At 54.8% G+C, this 20,972-nt stretch overlaps 1 protein-coding gene across 1 annotated transcript in view; it reads right to left on the reverse strand.

The window, feature by feature from the left end:
• Positions 1-20,972, reverse strand: part of EFNB1 (ephrin B1) — a 47,383-nt gene that overhangs the window by 5,050 nt on the left and 21,361 nt on the right. Inside the window, exons 2-3 of the mRNA XM_058847741.1 lie at positions 13,380-13,657; positions 92-184 (exon numbers count right to left, since the gene is read on the reverse strand). Of these exons, the coding sequence (XP_058703724.1) occupies positions 92-184; positions 13,380-13,657 (371 nt within the window). The remainder of the gene's footprint in view (positions 1-91; positions 185-13,379; positions 13,658-20,972) is intronic.

Genomic DNA, 20,972 nt, shown 5'->3' on the forward strand with positions numbered 1-20,972 from the left:
TCCCTGGAATCTTGCACTCTCACACCCCACAAAGGAACAGGGACCCTGGTTCAGGGGGCAGCAGGAGACCCCAGGGGACAGGAGGACTCACCCTGCCCCACTTTCATGACAATCTTCATGGAGCGTGTCTGGCAGACCCCTCCTTCCCGGTTCTCCAGGCCATCCAGCGTGCCATTGGAAGTGGCTGCAAGAAAAGAGAGGGAACGTTAGGCTCCTAGGAGGTGGAAGGGCACTGCTGAGCAGCTCTCTGCTGTTCCCCGGCATTACTGTGCAGGTCTCCACTGACCCCTGGCACTGCCAGGCAGGTCCTCCTGCCCGTCCCCAGGCAGGTCCTCACTGTCCCCTGGCACTGCCAAGCAGATCCCAGTTATCCCCTGGCACCTCCTACCCCAGGGATTCACTCCTGACCCCCCATTACAGCCACATCTTCACACCCCAATCCAGAGCGCACCAAATTCCCAGCTCCTGCCCCTTCCAAAGTTGCCTGCAGCAGTAAGGACATGATCCCTGCAGCTTCCTCTCACTGCCACATCCACACAAGTGAGCCATTCTCCATGCCTGCACCCTCCTCCCCCTTTAATTCCTGGATAATTTCCTTTGCTCCTGGTGCAGAATGGGAACACTTGCATATGCACAGTTTAAATTATACATCTCTAATTACACCCTGTGCCTCGGTGAAGAATGTAAACTCAGAGCCCCAGTGGGCTCCGGGGGCTCTAATTGCAGGGCAGAAGTCACTTAAATTCACATTAACTTTTTGCTGGAGCCAGCACGGAGTTTTCAGCCCTTGGATCCCATGGGAGCACAGGAAAGGTCCCCCATCCTCCGTCCCTCTGTGGGGTTCAGGGCAGGGGGGACACAAGAGAGAATAAATCCAAACATGAGGATTTCAGAATTAAGCATCTAAATGGCAGATTCTGCTAAACAGACTCAAAAAACTGGTTTCTGACCCAAACAGGGCCCTGGATGTACCCCTGTGCCTGGCATCGAGCTGGATCTACCCAAGGACCAAGCTGGTTCCCACCCCATCACATCCCTCCATAGTGGCAAACACAAATCATCCCAGTGCTCCATCAAATCCAGCCACAGGGATGAATTCACCCAGGGAAGCAGGGAAACCTGGGAGGAGCTTAGCAACAGCTTAGGGAAGGTAATGCAATGGAGAATCACGGAGTCCAGGGATAATTTTCCAGACACAAGACAGGACTTGGCCAGCACAGCACAGCCAACACCTCCCCGAGCCTCAAGGCCAAAGCTCAGCCCCAGGGTTTCAGGTTCCCTGTGCAATTCCTGCCTCCATCCCGCATAAAAGCAGGTCTGGGAGGGCAGGTGACTGACGGAAATTTGGGATGAATCCATTGGATCCTGCTGGGTGTTGGTGAGGGGACAGGAAGAGGCTGGAGTACGGAGCAAGGTCATCTTTCCACATTCCCCTTCCCACAGCAGGAGGTTGGGTGCCTCCATGAGCCTCCCCACCGGGATACTCTGGAAAGCACACCCGGATCCTGCCGGGAAGCAGGATCCAAGTCCATCAGCTCTTTCCAAACACCTCTGTGCAATCAAGGCTCTCGCCTGAAACCCCAGCAAATGTTTTCCTAATCAGAAAGTCTTTGGGCCATTTGCTGAGTTATCACCTCTCCCACAGCGGGGTCCCCCCTGCCAGCAGCTCCTGGGATGGAGCTGTGCATCCAGCTGGGATGGTGCATCCAGCAGGGATCCGCGGGCGGCCGTTCCAACAGCAGCACTGTCAGCACCAAGCCCCACGCAAATGCCTGGGAATGTGGAGAAACGCCCCTGACAGCCTGCACGAGTTCTCTGGAATCCAAACAGGATGGACCTGAGCTCAGACTCCCCATAAAAACACATCGGGAGCAAACTCCAGCCCGGTTCTCCCAGGCCGGAGGCGCCGGTTTGGGGGTGAAATCAGCAGATACAGCCCAGCTCACAGCCCTGAAGCAGCTCCTTCAACAGTTTCCCAGCTCCATGCCATGGGCTGCTGCATCCCGAAGAGAATCATCCATCGAGGGAGAAGGCAGCAGTCTGTAAAAACCAGTCTGTGTGAGGCCTCATGAGGTCTGATTTATAAATAATTAACTAATTATAACAAAATGAGGTAACAAGCAAGCGTGGTTCAAGTGGGGAAAACTAGAAGATCCCACAAAGGCAGCAGTTCCTCCAAATAACTATGGAGACATTCCATCCACATACAAAAAAAATATTAAAGGTCCAAAGAGGACAGAGGGAGCAGCTGGAGCCACGGGGATGGACGGAACGACACAGCTGAGCATCCTTCTTCCCACCCCACACTTGGACACAAAGTTTTTTCTTGTTCTGGCCATGGAAATGATGAGGGACAAAGTAGCTTTGAGAGGGAGCCACGAGGAAAAATGAAGCAGTTGCTTGAGGGAACAAAAAAGAAAAAACATTTGTAAAACCCACAGTGATGGTCTTGGAATGGCCTCTGGAAACAAGGACATGAGCTTCCACATTCTGTGTAAATCCAAAACGGGCTGGAGAGAAGCTGGATGCTCCACGCAGCTGGTTGGGCTTCCAAAATCCTAAATCCCCAAATCCATCCAAATGGTGTAGAGTCCAGGAGAGTTTGATGTGAACATGTAGGGCAGGGTGATGTGAGAGCAGCAGGCCCCTGATCCATCAGGAAAGGCTCCTCCAGTGCAATTCCCTGTGAAGCTCAGCGATGAAGAGCCGCTCCTCCCACTCTGTTTCCTGCTTCCCCAGCAGAAGGCTCCAGGCTCAGCTCCAGTGGATCCAGACTGGGATCCAGGTGGCACTTGATGGACTCCCCAAGTACCTGTGCCACTCACTGCCACGGTTAGGGTGAGCCATGGTGACACCACCCATCCTCAGCTGCTGATGGAATCCAGAGTCAGCAACCCACAGAGGAAAATGTTAAATCCACAGGCACGGCAGCGGCTGCAGGAGAGCTGGGAGAGTCCTGAGCTGCAGAGAGGCAGCTGCAGGGCAGCAACAGGAGGCAGAGCTGTGACACGATGAAGGAAGCCGGGCAGGGAGCTGGGATTACCCATGGAATAGGAAATGGCAGGTCTCAAACAACACTGTCACCTCCCCATGCCCCACCAGCGAGGTCAATCCAGCCCCAGCTGAGTGTACAGGAGCATTTTCCTGCCCTGTTCCATTTTGGATGGATTCACAGGTTGGCTGTAGGACTGGGAGAGCAAAAATAACCTCTGGCCAGTGACTTCCAAAGGCTGACTTCCAAAGGCCGCTCCCAGCCTGGAGAGCCGTCAGATGCCTCTGCCCTAATGGAGCATTAAGCCCAGGGCTGCTGAGTGATGAGGATTTAACAGTGATACCATTAACCATGTAATTGCTTGTCAATTTAGAGGAGATGCTCAGCCACCATGGAAAGCAGGCAGGACCTCCACTCCTGGAATCCCACACGCCCATCCAGCCCAGTGACAAACACCACAGAGCTGGGACAGATGGCTTAGACCTCCAACAACCCATGGTCCTGTCTCCAAGCCAGCAATGCCATGTGCTGTCTCTGCTGCCTCCCCAGCACCAGCACTCGGTGTCACCACAGCTTCTCTCCCTCCCCTAAAAATATTTCAAAGGAGAACTCGGGTTTTGGCAGATGGGAGACGCTGGAAGTAATACCTGGCAAGAGATGAAGGCAAGGGTCTCTTAAATGGTCAGTCTTGGCCAGAGCGAGATGTTTGGTTTCTCTGCTGGATTCCCTCTAGCAGGGCTGCGTTATGATTTGGGCCCCAAAGCACAATTAATGTGCTGAGACTGTAGCGAATCCAAGTCTCTTTCCTTTTATTGCTCTTAATCACTCTTCCATCTGTGCAGCTCAGCCCTGCTCCAGCCCCAGCCAGGCACGGCGTGGCCACAGCACGGCCACAGTCCCCACCACCCCCCTCACCCCCAGACCTGCACAAGGTTCGTGTTTCCATCACTTCAGGAGAGGTGGCAGCATCCCACTGGTGCCCCACAGCCTGACCCCGATCCCGCTGGAGCCATGGGACCGACCCTGGCAAAGGGCAGCTGGTGCAGAGCAGCCTCAGCCCAGTCTGGGCACCCCTGGGCTGGAAGACCCCTGGCACAGGTGAAGCCCCTACAGGTCACGCTGGAGATGTGCCTCCCACATCGCTGACATGCTCAGACACTGCCAGAGATCCCTGCAGGAATCCACAAGCAGACTGCACTTCAAATAAAATCCCAGCTCCTGCCACCTCCCCTCTCCAGACCTCTCAAGCCGTTTTACACCCCCTCGGTACCGACACAGAGGTACACACCAACCACCACAGGCACCGAGCTCCTTCCCCCCCAGCCCAGCCAGGACTGGCACCCCAGGGGCACTTCCAGGTCACAGAGCAGAGGCACCCGCCTGCTCCACTGCACACCAACTCCCTGGGGCCTCCGGAGAGCACGGCTTGCTTACAGTCCCTGCTCCTCCTCCTCCTCCTCCTCCTCCTCCTCCTGCTGCTGCTGCTCCTCCCAGGCATCAGTGCCACGCAGCTCCAGCTCAGGGCATGCTGTTATTGGTAGTGTTGATATTAATATTGGTGTCACTTCCTAGTCAGCCCCACTGTGGGGACATGAGCCCCCCACCCAGCACACATCCCCCAGCCCCTTCCCTGAGCTCCAGCACATTGGCTGGGGATGCTGCCAGCACCAGGACAGGGGCTGTGTGGAGGGAGCCCACCCCACGCTGTCACACTGCTAGAGGAGCCGGCAGCCTTCTTCCAGCCTTCTTCCAGCCTTCTTCCAGCCTTCCCGAGGCAGCTGCACCGGGAAGGGGCCCTGCAGCCCCTGAAATGCCTGTGTGAGCCAGCCCAGCCCTGTCCCATCCCCGCACCGTGCAGGAGGTGCAAGGCTTGGGTTTCACAGCCACTCCTGCCAGCTCCAGAGCTGCTCCAGAGCTGCTCCAGCCACATGGTCCAGCATGGAAAGAGAAGGGACATGGGGGCTGCTACACCAGCACCACTGACTGAGGGGGGACCACCTCTGCTCTCCTCCCTGGCATCAGGACTGCCAGGCCCATGCCATGAAGCCAGCTGGGATTGCTGTGTCCCTCCCCACAGCTGCACAGGGCAGGTGTGGGGCCTGTCGCTGCAGCCAGCCCATGGAGCACTGGGAATCTGGCCATCCCACCCCACACTCCCTGCTCCAGCAAATAACAGTGGGAAAATCCCCAGCTCAAATGCACTGCTGGAAACAGGAATGAAAGCCACCACATGAGGTTTGGCTGGGATGGGGTTTGGCTTTCCCTGGCCAGGATCAGCACTCCCAAAATCAAATTAAGGGGTTAAATTAGCCCCATTCCTTATAGAGAGCAGAGGGACAGTCATACAGTTACACCTGGAAGAAGGGAGGGAACCACCCACCACACTCATCCTCACCACCCACAGCTCCACTCTCTCCCATTCTTTCCTGGGGCAAAGGGAGAACAGGCAAACACTGAAGTATCCACTAGAAAAAGACACTTTAACCCAAGCAATGCTTAAGTGAAAAGCTAATTTCCCATTAAAACAGATTTCTGGTGGAAAATTATAACCAACCCTAATTAGTATCATAATTAAGAGTCACTGCTGGATTGCAGGGAACCTCATCCAGGCTGGAGAGCACATCTTGGCTGCAGGACCACAGCTTGGTGACTCACTCAAGCCCTTTATCATCAACATGTCCGTGTGGATGAGCTGTGAAAATTCCCAGTGTCCCCATCCTGATTCCTGCCCAGCTCAGTGGGACCACGGCTCTAAAGAAATCCTTTGTCTTCAGGTCTGTCCATCCCTTCCAAAGAAAGAGCACATCACTGGGAGAGGAAGATGGTTTGTGCAGTCTCTGTGGTCGCTCCAGGCAACTGGAGACAGGTCAGGATGAAAGTGCCACGTAATTCCCCACCTGATGCTCTGCCAGAGTCATTTGTGGGCCCCGCTGGGAGCAGGAGGGGAGGAAAGCACTTACTGCCTTTTAACAGGGTGTAGATCTCTCCTGCTAGGTACCAAAACACCTGGGGGATGACCAAGAAATCCTTTGGGAAGGGGATGGAGACAGTGCCATCCCCCAGTGCAAGGCCAATGCCACTTGTCCAGCTGAGCTCAGGCTCCATCTGCACTCCCAGGGGCTCAGAGAAAACTTCAAGTTCTCAGGGACAGAGAGGCTGACAGAGGGACAGATTCATGTGTAGATCTTTTGGAAGCTCCAGGTGCCGGGCAGTGGGGAGGGACAGCAGCTCTGGGTGCTGTGGGACAGCCAGAAGGAAACCCCACTGCAATTACAGGCAAACTTTGCATAACCACCAGGAACTTCTGGAACTGGGGAGGTGACATCGGTGAAACTCTTGGCCCAGAATTGCAAATAATCCCTTGCCTGCAAGAGGAGGCAGCCCAGGCACTGCTCCCACCGTGGTCATGCACCCATCAGAGCATGGCTCAGAGCAGGATCACCTGCAGCTCCCAGTCCCACAACAGCTGGAGCAGGAGATGATGCATTGCTCCTGGGGATTGCATGGCAGGACCTCAGGAGCTGGTCTCTCCTCCAGGCAGACAGCAGTGCATGCACCAAATAGTCCCAGCAGCACCCTGAGTTACAAGGTTTGGAAATTTCCAATAGATGCCACGTAATCCCCTGGCTCTCCAGACAAGGATTTGCCTCCTCACTGAGTAATGGACAGAGGAAGGGGACTCTACCCCCAGATCAGAGCTAATCTCACTGCAGCCAGCCCCAGATCCCACTGCTCCTACAGCCCCCTCTCCATGAGGTGTGTAACTCCACTCCACACAACCAGATGGGATTAAAGAGCTCAGACATCACACAGCTGCAGCAAAAACATCAATCCCGGGGCAAAGAGACTTCGAAGGGAGGATGACACCAATCCACCCCAGAAAGGTGACCTGCTAAAGGTGCCACACACCAACTGGGCTGGCCTGGCTGAGGGGTGGATAGACACAGATCCATAGAAATTAGGGATGGAATAAGGTGGCATGTCACAGTTCATTAATGTCAGACTCTCTGCACCCTGTACATCTCAGGGTCCAAGAGTGGTGGTACTTCCTGGAGCCCCCAGTGAGCTCTTGGTCTGACAGCACCCACCACCAGCAGCATCCACCACCACATCCCACACCCACCACCACACACACAGCACCCACCCTTACAGACCCCTCCACACCAGTTTGGAGCTGCAGTGATGCCAACAAGCCTCTTCCCAGCACTACACCAGCGGTGGATTGCAATAGTGATCCCAGGAAAATAGCCCAGATGTTATGGTTATTTTAAAAAAATATGCCAAGGAAGTAGCTGCCTGCAGTTATCCATGCACAGCTTCCCAGACACACCGGTATGCCAGGATTTGTTTCAATTCCTCATCAAGCTGAAAGCTCCTTCTGCCTTGAGAGTCTCCTACTCAACGTTTAATCCAAAAGCAGCTAAGTTTAATTTCTTCCAGTGTCCCAGAGGAAGTCCTTGGAGGTGACCATCACTGAAGAGCCAGGTCCACCACAATCCATGCAACTGCAGCTTCAGGAAATGCCCTGAGATTTGCTGGAGACATGGCAGGAGGAGCAGGGGCTGGAAGAGCCAGGATGAGGAAAGGGAAGATAGGACGCACCAAAAATCCTGCTTTGGTGTGAACCTCTCACCACAGCTGCCAAGAGAACCCTTTTGGGGGGGACAGCCAGATTCCCAGTGTCCTCAGGAACAGGGGGGCAGAGCAGGATCAGGCAAGGGATGCAGGGGGAGATGTCACCTCTTCACTGCCATCACCCCTGCACACCATCTCTACTGTCACCTCAGTGTTCAAGAGCACTGAGGAGTTAAGCATGTTTTGTTTTCTCCTAATGGGTCGTGACAACACTAAAGGGGTCGTGACAATGCTAGAGATGCTCTTGGGAATCATTTCTCCCAGGGAAGAGCAGCCTGGGATGCAGCCAGCCCGATTTCCCAGGCAGACAGCACCCAGTGCCCAGCTCCAGAGCCCTTTGCTGTGCCAGGGCCGCAGGCAGAGCTGGGCTACCCAGCAGCCAGGGAGTTGAGCGGGCATGGGGACCCCTGGGTGGGTAGTTATGGCAGGCAGGGACCCCTGGGCGGGGATTTGTGGCAGGCAGGGCCCCCCTGGCCCCAGAGCAGATCAAAGCACGGGGTATTTACCTCCCGGCCGGGCGCGGGACACCGGCCCTTTCTGAGGGGGCTTTTCATCCCTATTAGGGCCGTGAAAGGCTGAGCCATGAGATCAGCTGCCAGGGGCTGTCCGGGGACAGCACTGAGCCGAAAAGGTCAGGAGGGAGGAGGAGAAGAGAAAAGAGGCAGAGGCTTAAGGGACAGGGCTCAACAAAATCACATTTACTGTGGTCACGCTCTTCAGACAAGCCTGCAAGACAAGGAACCGCATGTTGTCTAAGGGCCATTATTTGGGTTTGACATGGCCAGGGCCCGAGCTTTGAAGTCGGGAGCAGGACACCGTTAGAGCCATTTGTGTCCAGCCACCGGCTCCCATGTGGCATCACCATCCTCTGCCAGCGGCTCCCAGCGGGATGGGGATGGAGGAGCAAAGCCCCAGAACCAGATGGATGCCACCAGGCGGGCTCTGCTTGGCCTGGGTGTGTCGCAAGCTGGGCCCGTTTGGGTGAAGAATGAGGAAGCCACTTAATTGGGGTTTTATCAGCAGAAGTTCACAGCTCCCATCGTGGCATCAAACGGCCCCTGGCCTTTCAACTCCTCTCCACCAAACAAGTTGTGGGAAGGAGGATGAGGAGCACATGAAAGTGGCCACATTGAAATGGCGTCAGCAAAGAGCTGGCGGGCTGACAAAGCCCCCCTGGCACAGCCCCCAGCCCAAGGAACCAGGGAGGGAATTATCAAATCCCAAGGAACACAGAAAGGAGCGCGAGCAGCTCCACACACACGCATTGGCACGGGCTGAAGGCTTCCCAAACCAACGGAAGCTGGAGGAGCACAGCCAGAAAAGCGAGTATGGCAACATGTCCCAAAAAAGCTCCCGAGGAGGAAGGATGATCCTGGCAGCTGGCAGGGTATAGGTGACCCCCTTCCCCACGCTGAGCTGCAGGAAAATGCTGACGGAGCGTGGCCCAGGGACGAAGCCGCATCGCAGCAGCAGCGATGGTTTACAACAAATAACTCTTGCCAGGTTAAGACTAATTGCATCTAAAAACAGAAATGCAAGACAAGGGCTTTAACACAACACTCAGGGTAATAGATCCGCTCTCACTGCATCCCGCTGCCAAAAAGTGTTGGATTGGATTACGGACGTTATTACATCAAAAATGGATTGAAGGGCTTAAGGACTAACAATAAACAGCAAACGCTTCGGATTTATGAGGAAACATCTACTAGGACCTTGCTTTTCCTTCAGCATTGTCATCAAACAAGGGCTCTGTGCTTTAAAGAGGCTCATGGGACAGGTCAGACACTGAGGAAGAACACCTGGAAGAGCACCTCGGCACCACATCTGCAAACAGCTGCCTGGAGTGCACCCCAAGGCTGAGCGAGGTTTCCTGGGGTCTCCACACCCCACTGAACACAGAAGGGGCTGCCAGGACCACCATCAGCCCCAAAAAACAGAGAAGGAACTGGGAACTAAGGGAGTCCATCCAGTTCATCCCCTGCCATGAGCAGGGACACCTTCCACTAAACCAGGTTGCTCCAAGCCCTATCTAACCTGGCCCTGAACACTTCCAGGGATGGGACATGCCAGGGATGGACTAGGCAACATTTAACAGTTCCTTCTAACGCAAACTATTCTTTGATCCTCTGATCCAGAGCTCTGGGATAGAAGGGAGCCACTCCAGGAGCTCCTCCTCAAGTCACCCTGCTGCCAGGACATGGGGATTAATGGATCTCTATCCAGGCACCTCATTACCAGAGATAGTAAAACTGGAGCAAGTTCAAAGAGGAGCAGCAAACGCAATTAGGAGCTGGAGTGAATTAGGAGGGGAGGTGGAGGGAGCTGAACCTGCAGGGCTGGATAAGCCGTGGTGGGGCTGGAGCTGCCCACGACATCCCGGGACTGCAGGCACCAGGCAGGGGGGAGGCTATTCCAGTGGGGAGTATTTTTTAGGGAGGGGACAGGACACTGGGGACAGGGAATCCCACCAAGGCACCAAAGGCAAGCAGGGAAACATCCAGGAGAGCAGGGATGGAAGAAACCACAGCACTTCATGATATGAAACACACAATTCCCAAAATCCCAGCTCTTTCACCCTCTCAGCACTTCATCCTGGGGATGGTGCCCACATGCTGCTGGCATCCCACGTGCCCCCCCAGCGTCTGTCTCCAGAGTTGAACTGCAGGCAGACGCTGCTGCATCTTGTTCTTTATGGAAAGCCTTAGGAATAAGCATTACCTTTCCTTATCCACCCCCAGGAGCAAAGATGCTTTTAAGGAAAGTCTGGAGCTGGTGTGGAGGGGGTCAGTGTGAGGCTCTGGAGAGGACGGGGAACAGCAGCTTTCAAAAGCCTTTTCATTGCTAAGCCGAGGGCTGGGGCCATGTCCCTCCATGATAAAAGTGTCCCTAAACAAGGCTTGGCATATCCAAAGTGATGGCAAGGAGCAGTCCTGAATAGGAGGGACCCTGGGAAGCCCCCAGCTCCGGTGAGGAGGTTTTCCAGCTGCTGAGGAAGGTGGGGGATGAGTGGCACACGCCCTGCTCCCCTCAGCTCCAGCATTGCTTCCCCAGCTTAGAAATGAAAGGGGAGAAAAAACCCTTTTGTGTGTCCAGGCAAAGCTTGGGGAAAGGGAGGGGAGAAAAACTGGGGGGGGGGGGGGGGGGGGGGGGGGAAAGACAACATGTGGGTGGTCTGCTCAGGAGACTTCTGACTTTGTTTTTTTGGCTATTTTATTTCTTGGCAAAAAGAACTCCTGGGGCTGCTCAGCAGAGGGTATGGCCAGATCACAGGAGCATCCTCAGCCCACCCAGGGGCCAAAGTTCAGCTGGCAGCTCCCAGCTCCGAGGGGTTTCGCATCAAAGCTTGGAGGAGTCAAGAGAAATTAAAGTCAGAAACGGTCCAAGGCAGGGGCAGAGGCCACTGCTGGCCCCCTGAGGAGAGGGGGGGAATCCCACAGGGATGCTCCAAGCACCCCGCTCTCTGCATCTCTATACAGCCTGAAACTGGGAACAAGAGGATAAATAGGATTTTACATTAAAAAATAAGCTTAAAAGGCTCAGCCCAACATCCGACGGGACGCACAAGCCGGGATTTCCCAAGCTGGGCTTTGCAAAATCCCGGCTGCGTGTCCTGTCGGATCCACAGTGAGCTGGAGCCGGTCACCTGCAGTGACCCAGGTGTGCTGGCAGCCTTGGAGGGGAGCTGGCATCGGCCCAAAGCCGCGGGGGCCCCGCGGGAGCCGCGTTTGGAATCGGCAATGCACCGGCAGCCGCTTGTGAAAGCACCACACCTCCCAAAGCTCCGGGAGGTTGATTTTCACTTCAGTTTTCATGTGAAATGCAAAACAGCTCCTTAAAATTTGGGTAATTCGGAGGCTGGTAAATCCTTCTGCCTCCACCTTCCTGATGGACTTGGTTACCATAAGAGGGATCCCATTTTTCTTTTTAGTGCATTGCTCACCTCCTGAGCTCATTTTGAGGAACCTATTTATCTTTGAGGGCTCTTTGCAGCCTGAGTCTCAGGGGCTGTAGCTTGGAGGACCCCAATTTCAGCCCTCATTAGCTCGATGACCACGTCAGTGCTTGAACTTGACCCCCAAACACAGAGGAGCCACTGACCAAGTGCTTCAAGATGTTTGCCTGACCCAAGCCTGGCACTTTGGCCTCTCTTCCAAATTTTTGCCCGCTGCAGGCAAAGCCTGTATTCAATCAAGCTTTCCATCAGCTGAAGGACAGCAGAAGGGCTGAACTTCAGTGTCCCCAGAGCCACCAGGCTGGTGCCAATTCTGGTAAGGGAGATGGGAGCCTACATGGGAGTTGTGCCAGGGCATTTGGTATCCCCAGCCCATCTGGGGTATCTGGGCTGGAACCAGGGTGTCCTGCCCTCAGTGTCTTCAAAGCTGGTGCCACTCAAGTGACATGGCACAGACATCCCCATGTCTGGACAGTGACAGTGACCATTGCTCTGAGAGAGCCCGGTCCTGCCACAGTGACTCAGCCCTGCAGAGCCTGGGGTCACTGCCAGCGCCCAGCCGAGCTGGCTCTGCAGGTTGTGGCGCCAGGTTGTCCCTGCTGTCACCTCTCCTGTTAGGGAAACTTCCCTGGCTGACCATCTAGAGCCACTTTGGTATCTCCATGGCCACACAGGGAACAAAACCCCTGTGAGCCCCCATCACCACCCAACAAAATTTGCTGTGACCGAAGTGATGAGGACTCAAGGCTGACCTGCCAGAGGCAGGCTCAGCTGCTTCTTCTGCATCAGGTTTATTCCAAATTATTCTGCAGCAAGATTCCAACAACCCCAGCCAGGCTCGCTGGGGACATCCAGACCAGCAGCCTCACCGCAGCACCACGTTACAGCACAGCCCCCCTGTCTCCACTGCCCCCTCCCCAGAGATTCCAGGCTAAAAATACCCTGTTTCCATCCGGAACACACCGCTCCCACGGCTGGGCGCTCGCTCCCACACAGGCAGTGACCCCTGTGCCGGCCGCTCGCCGCAGAGCCCACGGCACACAGCGAGGGGAGCTGAGCCGTGGCCACCGTGCCCTTTGCGGTGCACCCAGCCAGGCAGGGACAGCCAGGCTGAGGAGGAGGGGAGGGGACAAAGAGAGAGCTGGCAGCACTGCTCAGACACAGCTGAGCTCCCCCTCCATCCACAAAAGAGCAGGCACAAATGGATACGTTTCTGTGCAGCAATCCCCTGCACGCACAGACCACAGGCTCCGAGAAAATTCCAGCATCCTTCTCTCTCCCCTCCACAAAATGCCATGGTGCACCAAGACACAAACAGAACAAGCCAGTGTGCAGAATTTTTCAGCCACTTTGATCACATCACATCACACACTGGACACCACTGGCACTTCACGGTTGCTGGGGCTGCTCTTGGAGGCAATACCCAGGAATAATGACAAGCATCACCATTCCTCATTCTCCCCAGCCCCAAAGCAAAGCCCTGCAACACTTCCAGCAAAGATGGCAGCAAAAAATAGGCTCCAGGTATGACAGCGCTCCAGGGCTGACCCCAGATGGGGATGTGCTTCTGCTCCCAGCCATGAGCAGGGCAGGGGACCCAGCACAGCAGCCAGATAGGGACTGGTGACCCACTCGGCCAGTGACACATTCCTCCCCCTGCTCCCATCCAGCAGGACATATTTTCCATCCGTGTCAGCTCTCTGCACTGGCCAAGTCACACACAAGCGCCTGGTGACATTCTCCAGGCGCCCGAGCCCTCCCAAGCCAGGACTGGCAGCGAGGAAGAGGAGGGCGACTCACATGTGATGAAGTAATCCTGTTGCCGCTTGAATTCCAGGCCCATGTAGTTGGGGCTGAACTCCTGGAACTTGATGGTGAAGCGGATCTCCTGCTCGGGCCGGTTGCACGTCACCAGCACGTTGGGGTCCATGACAGTGCTGCAGGCATCCGCCTGCTCCTTCCTCACCAGGTACAGTTTGTAGTACTCGTAAGGCTTGGACGGCTCCGCTTTGGGGCAGATAATGTCCAGTTTATCCCCAATCTCTGGGTAGATGACCAGCCCCTTCCCAGTCATGAATCTGGAAGAGAGGAGGGTAAGAGGTTACCACGTGTTGGAGCAGAGGCGACACCAGCCCAGCCCACCCCACTCTGACGCCATTTATTTTGTGTTTCAGCTCTGCTGCTCCCCCTCTGTAAGACGGGTTTTGACACCAAAACCAAGCTCTCTTCCCTCACCATCCCAGCCTGTACATGGAGCCAGCACAGGCTCCTGCTGACAAAACCAGGGCTGGCTTGGGTCAGTCCTGCTCGCCAGCCATGATGAGGGCGGGCACCCTTCCCAGCCCCAAGCCTGGCATCCAACCGGGAATGAGTCTTCCCACACAGGGCTGGGAGACGCCGCGGCTCTGCCCGACGGCCAGGCAAGGAGCTTCCTGCAGGGACAGGCAATAATTAGGCATAGGGAGAAGTCCTGACAATGGGGCACAGGGAGGGATCCCGTCCACGCCCCGGCTCCCTGAGGAATTCCTATCCTTAAATGGAAGGGAAGGAAGCATCCTGCAGGACAACTTCTACCGAGCCAGGCTCAACAGCATGCCCAGGAGCGTGGGAGGACCGGATGGAGAGAAGCAAGGAGGGAGCAAAGCTATTCGGGGCTGGAAGGCAGGGCATTGGGAAGGGTAGGAAGGCGAGATGCTGATAATTAACATTCGGATATCGTTATGGTGGGGCAAGGCACTGATTAGGTTTTTTCAGCGTGAAGGAGAGGATTAGGGCAGCAAGGAGGGAAGCAGCAGATCATCTACTTTGATGTAGGCAACTAAACACGTTCCTGATGGGAGATAAGGTGGGAATGGATTTTCCTGCAGAGTTATCTCTGCTGCAACTCCCTCACGTAATCTGGGCACGGCAAAACGCAAAGAGAGCACTTTGCCAAGGCTGCACGGCCATGCTTCCCCTTCCACTGTCGGACACAGCCCATCCCTGCCCCAGCCCACCCCGGAGATTGGATGGGGGCCGGGATACCTTCTCCCCCAGCCAGCTGCACCAGCTGGAGCTGCAGGCTCCATAGAAGGAAGATCAAACACACAAGACCAACCTGCTCCGTGGCTCCATGCAAGTCTTAGCAAGAAGCCACAGAGCTGGAACCAGCACCAAGGCTTTGGCTGCAGGAGCCCAGCAGATCCACAGGCTGGGCTGGGAGCAGGCAGGCGGAGCCAGAGCCCACGCACCCCCAGTGTACTTGGCACGGGCTCCGGAGCTCGGTGCCAGCTGTAGTAGCAGGGCAGACACACAGACATCATCTGCACCTCACTTGCAGCTTGCTGGGTCAGAGGAGCATCCCAGGCACCCAGGGCACAGCACAGGGATGGCGTGCACAGCTCTATCACAGAGCTGGATTTAGAGGGGTTACAGGTCCATCCTCCCTGCCTGGCTGCAGCTGCACCACATCAGCTCTAGCAGTACCCAAAGCAGCACAATGGGGCAGTTGGGATCATCCCAGCACCAGCACCACTGGCACAGCATCACCTGGGCCACGTGAGGTTGCAGGGAGTTTTGTACAAGTCGTGATTCAGGCAGGTGACCAGGAGAGAGTGGGAAACTTGGCCTCTGGGGGGTCTCTAGGGACACAGGTGGGATGCAGAGCCTGCCTCCATCCTGGCACTGCCGGCAGGTGAGCCACGCTTTGCTTCACACTACCAAGTAGGTCACCTGGCCAGTGGCCAGCATGCGCTTCCAAAGACTCGGGAGCGATAAAGGCTTCCCCACCCACGGCCGGAGCCCTGACGCAAGGCCGGAGCAGGAGCAGGAGGCAGGAGCAGCCCCTGTCCCTCCCTCCCCGCCCGGCCGCAGACACGCAGCGCAAGTGAACACTTGCACGGGTTCCCACCCCGAGAGGCAGCTGGATCCCACACTCCTTTCTCCACGGTTGGGCTGAGTCAGAGGCTTCCTGGCACAGGACTCCGGAGTGACTCACGCTCCCTCCTCCAGCCCCTGCCAGCTCCCTCCTGCCCAGAAGATGCCAAACAGGAAGCCACAAACAAGTCAAGCAGATGTCTTGCACCGCCAGAGCAGGAGGAGAAGGCTCCTATCCACCCTCATCTCCATACCAGGAGGACCTATCACACCTCTGTGGCCAAAACCTTGGCCAACACCTGCAAACCAACCAGTCCCTGGGCCACCAGCCTGTTGAGATCAGGCCAAATGGATTTGTAAGCAGGGGAGGGGCCATGAAGCAACCGAAGGAGCTGAAAACCTCCCAGTACCACATCCTGCTGGCACCTCTTCATCTCAGCAACTTCAGGACCAAGGCCTACCTTTGGTTTAGGTAAGGATAAAACAAAGCAGCAAAGCCCTTCCACGAATGCTCAGCTCCAGAAGCACACAGCTGCTGTCTGGGAATTAGCCCAGGAACATCTTCCAGATCCACAAAAACACAGAGCAAGACAGAGCCACTTCCCTGTGCGTGGAGCTTTTGCACTGCTCCCTCCAACCGCTGTTCCCCACCAGCCGCATTCCCACCTGCACAGAGACCATTTTCCCTTTGTCTTCCAATTTTCCTGATTTTTTTTCTCCTCCATTTCCCCTCTTCTCCAACAGCAGGGCTGTATCCAGATGACAGCCTGGGCAGCACAGGAGAGGAGATAAACCTGAAGCGTGTGCCTCGAACCCATCACACAGCTCTTCCAGCTTTTCATCACACACAGAGACCTTTATTTCCCCCAAAAATTCTGCTTTGTCACAAGAACAGCTTGTGATGATCATCCTAAGGAAGACCAACAACAGCTCCCCCCATGCCAGAGGCTGGTTCTCCAGGAAATTCTCTGTTAAAATACACAGTGAAAAGCAACATTAATCACAAGAAAAGGAGACAAAAAAAAATTCCAAAAATTGTCACATGTTGCCTGAATGCAGTATTTCAGCCAGCTCTAGAGATGAGGAATTTTAGTTTCAAGGGATGGTTGAAGACAAAAAAGGAATTACACTCTTGACTTGTCTTCACAAGGACATGTCTTCAGATTTATCTTAACCCGGAGGAGTGAACAGCGCAACTCTTAAATTAATAGGGAAATTCATCGTGCCCTCAGAGCACCCGCTGTAATTTCAGGGAAGGAAGGGGGAATCTGCTGTTCTTCTGGAAGATACAACTTGATTTCCCTGTTTTAAGGTGACTTCGCTCAACCTTAAGGCTGAAACAACTCTCAGCATTAAGAATCACTCTCCTCTACCTTGCCTACCACACAGGAGGAGGAGCTTAATGGCTCCAGCTTTATTCCTGCCCCATCCCTGAAGCGTCCAAGGCCAAGCTGGATGGGGCTTGGAGCAACCCAGGATAGTGGAAGGTGTCCCTGTCCATGGCAGGGGGTGGAACTGGATGAGCTTTAAGGTCCCTTCCAACCCAAACCATTCTGGGATCCTGTTATGGGCACCATCACAGTGTCCTTTTTCCTGGTGTCCAAGGGGGTGGGAATGATAAACTACAGCAAACAGAACTTAAGTATTATTTTGCCAGCTGAGCAGGTGGAGAGGGCTGGCACCTTCATCCCTTAAAGCCTATGATTTTTGGGTGGCACCTGTGGCTGCCCACCCGCAGAGCCAAGGGACCATCTCGGCCATCCCAGCCAGGCATCCCCATCCCTAGCGCCACTCCAGGCCCCCAGCTCCCGGCCCCGCAGGTTCCTTGGGAGCGATCAGGTGGCAGCATCCAATTTCCTCATTGTTTCGGGAGGTGTTTTCTGATGGGAAAGGTGAAAAGGGGATTTGTGAGCCTTGTAAACCGATTCCTCTGAGTTGGGTAAACAACGGGAGCTCTGTTGGCAGCAGGATGCCGGGATGCCGGAGCAGGGAGATGGGATTAAAGTGCAGCCTCTCCCGTGCCCTGAGTTGGGGGGCTCCTGGTGGGGCCCCCAATCCATTGCAGAGCCTCCCTCACTTCCCCTTGGGGGTTCAAAATGCAGGATCTGATGGAGTGACCAGGGGCTACAGGTGGGACCTGCTTGAAGAGCCATGGACTTAGCCAGGGCCCAGTGTCAGAGACATCCCAGAGAGGGTTTGCTGGGAGAGGAGGAAGAACACAAGCTAAAGAGGAAAAGAGAACAAGTTTGGCCGGAGTAAGATCAGGAATCATATTGGGAATGATACCCCACTCCTCCAAACCCCTCTCCCATGCAGTCACCTCTCCTCCATGTGGGCACACGTGGATAGACATGGATGAGCCACGATTCCCAGCAATCCTGCAGACACAAGTGTCCCGCAGATAAGTCATCTAGAACCTTAAAATCCAACAGTCTTTCAGCTCTTTGTTAGGGAAGACCAAAAATTAACTTAGAAATACAAATTTTTAAGAGAATAGGTTGACATGTTTTCCAACTTCTCTCCCCCTGGCTCCAGGCATTCCTTGCACCACATCAACCACAAAATCTCCAGGGAAGCCTCACCTTTCCCCACGTCCACGGCATACGATGCCACTCACCTAATTTCAGGCTTGGCAGAAACAGAACAACATTTCCCAAGAACCCTCTCCTTGGAGAAGATGTTCTAAAGCTGATGCTGACATACATATAAGATGACATATGCTAAATGCTGTTTGCTTCAAAGAAATCCAAAAATAACTGGATCTTACATGGAGGACGTGTATGTCTGGCAGGGAAGGCTGACAATGCCCGGCAGAGCGAGACCTGCAGGAGCTGGGAGGTTTTCCTGGTGTCTGGGCAGCTGAAGCCCCCATGGGCCCTGCTCTCCACACCAACAGAGCATGTGAGTCCTTCCAGACAGATCACAGCTCCCACCCACTGGGAGTCTCCTCAAGGAAGGGACAGGAAAGGGCCAGATCCAGTAAAAAAGCCGAAGCTGTGTGTTCAAACTGGGTGTGGGATCCTGAAAAACACTCCTGAAACCCTGCGATTTGCTGGTGCCCAGCCACACACAAATCCAATCCTGCCCTCTCTGCCTCCCTCATCCAAGCTTCCCTGGGACACAGCAGCCATGTCAGGGGCATGCCTCACATTAGGTCGGGGAGAAAAAGCTAAAAATTAGTCACAGGACCTCAAAAGTTTATTTGTTCTCTCTCCTCTTGTCCTGCCGAGGACTCTCTACCATCGGCCAGAAGAATCAGTCCCATCCCCAGAGCTGTTTTCCAGACCCCAATGTCACAGAGCCACATCACACTCCTGCCATTGGAAGGTCCCTGCACAGCTCATCCAAAGCTCCCTTGGTGACAAACAGGCACTTCTGCCCTTGCCAAAATCTGCATTTTCACCAAGAAAGAGAATTGAGAGGTCAGTAGTAAAAACTGGAACCCAACTTAGGTGAAGTGGGATGTCACAGGTCAAATAGCATTACCACATAAGGACAACCATATGGTCCCCAGGGAGGACCCCCTGTCACGGGGAGAAGTTCTCCTGCTGACACCAGGAGGTATCAGTGAGACAGTGCAGCCTCCACCTACCTCACTTCACCTCTCCAGCACCGAGGACAATCAAACCAGAAGAATTACACCCTAATCCCAAAGGCCCACCTGATCACAGCACACCAACAACATCCACAGCCCTTCCCCAAAGTGGTGCCAGTACACAGAGGCACAGCCCTTTCTCCTACTTGACTCCCATTCAGCTCTTGGGAACAAAGATACTCCGTGGAAGGAAGTTAATAACAAGTGGAATGAAAAGGTTCCTCCCTCTGTATCTGTCGCCTTCTCGCTCGTCCATTGCACTGCTCATCACCACAAGAGGGTAAATAGGAGCACACGAACCCCCACGCTCTCAGATCCCACTCCTTTCATGTGCTCCTCTATTATTAGTCTCCTTTAGAAGAGCCTGCCATCTTTTTTCCCCCTGCTAATCTATGGATAATTATTTTCCTTGCCCTTCGGCAGCCCTCTTCTATTTCTGCTCTATCCTTTGGAGCCGAGGTGGCCACACAGAGCCAGCAATTCCAGGTATCTGAAAGCAGCTCGTATCTCCTCCACTCCTTTGGTCTCCACTGTTCAAGGAGATATTTTTCACTTTCCAGCCCCCCCAGCTCCTCACCATGCCTGAGAGAGGGAACAGCCTCTGCTGAGCCCCCCCGGGGCCGTCCCGTCCAGTCCCCCTCCCAGATACACTCTAAGGCCCCTTTTTTTTCCTCATCTCGGGTTTAATGAGGCCCATTCAACCCTCCCAAAGACAAAAGGCCCTTCTCGTTTCCAAACGGATTTACACGACGCATCAGTGAGGCATAAACGGGTCTCCATGGCAACACTCACCGACCCCCCCCCCCCAGCTCTAGGATGCCATTTTCCAACTCTGCTGCTCCCCAAAACCCTTTTGTTGCTTCCCTGCCAGCTGGGAGGCTCCTCACAAGCTGGTAACCCCCCCCAACCCACACCCCCAGGCACCAGAGGTGACATCTTTTGAGGTGAAGTTACGAGATGCCCAAGCCAGCGTCCCCCTGGCACAGACACCCCGGAAAGTTCCGCACTGTGACCAACTCCAGGTCACAGTCAAACCAGGGCTGGGATTGAGTAGAAGGGATAGAAACACCAAGTGCAGGGGAAAATGAACCTAAACTGCCCCTCTCTGCCCAGAAACAGGGGTGATGCCCAAGGCAGTGTAGTCTGTCCATGCTCAAACACCAGCCCCAGTCACAGCGTGGCTCCCAGCACCTCTCCACAGGGAAACCAGTGGCTCTTGGGATTCCCATGGCTTTGGTAATGGCCAAGAGGCCACTCCAATGCTTCACACACAGGTTTGGCAAACAAGAGCCTCATGTTCATTACTTTGGACTGTAACTCTCCCCAAGCAGCCTCAAACAATGAAGGCTGAGAGAGCACCTTGCTTCTCCTGAGCAGCCCTGGAAGCAGGGAAGGTGAAATGCAGGGAAGGCAGGACACAAGGAATGTGGGATGCAGGGAAGGTCTCACTACACCCCCTGAGCTTTGTTTACATATTGCAGTCACTGCCGTAGCTCTGAAGACCAAGCCCTTACCCAGCATGTGGGGGACACACCAGAGAGCCCACTTTGCCAGGAAAATACCCACCATTGCTGGGTTTCTCAAGCAGGAAGAAGGGAGCAGGATCCTGGTTTCAACTGGAAACCTGCATCTTGTGGACAGGTCTGCTCTCCTCTCTGCAGTCCAGACCCCTTTTCCTAGGGAAGGCTCATACCAAGGTTACCACCAGTCAAGAGCAGAGGAGGGTTCCAGCCACCAGGATGCTGGGAGAACAGGTCAGCAGGCTTCAGGAAAGTTGGCATGGATGCTATGAGATGCCAGCCACACCTCAGCACTCCCAGCCAGCGGCTGCCACCACAGCTGGTGACATCTCAGGCCCCAGTGACTCAGCCCTCCTGTGCCAGAGCAGGGCTGCAGGAAGGGCTTTCTCCCTGAGCTATCCCCATAATTACAACATGGTCAGG

The sequence above is a fragment of the Poecile atricapillus genome, chromosome 12 (genome assembly GCF_030490865.1).
Source record: "Poecile atricapillus isolate bPoeAtr1 chromosome 12, bPoeAtr1.hap1, whole genome shotgun sequence".
Lineage (NCBI taxonomy): Eukaryota > Metazoa > Chordata > Aves > Passeriformes > Paridae > Poecile > Poecile atricapillus.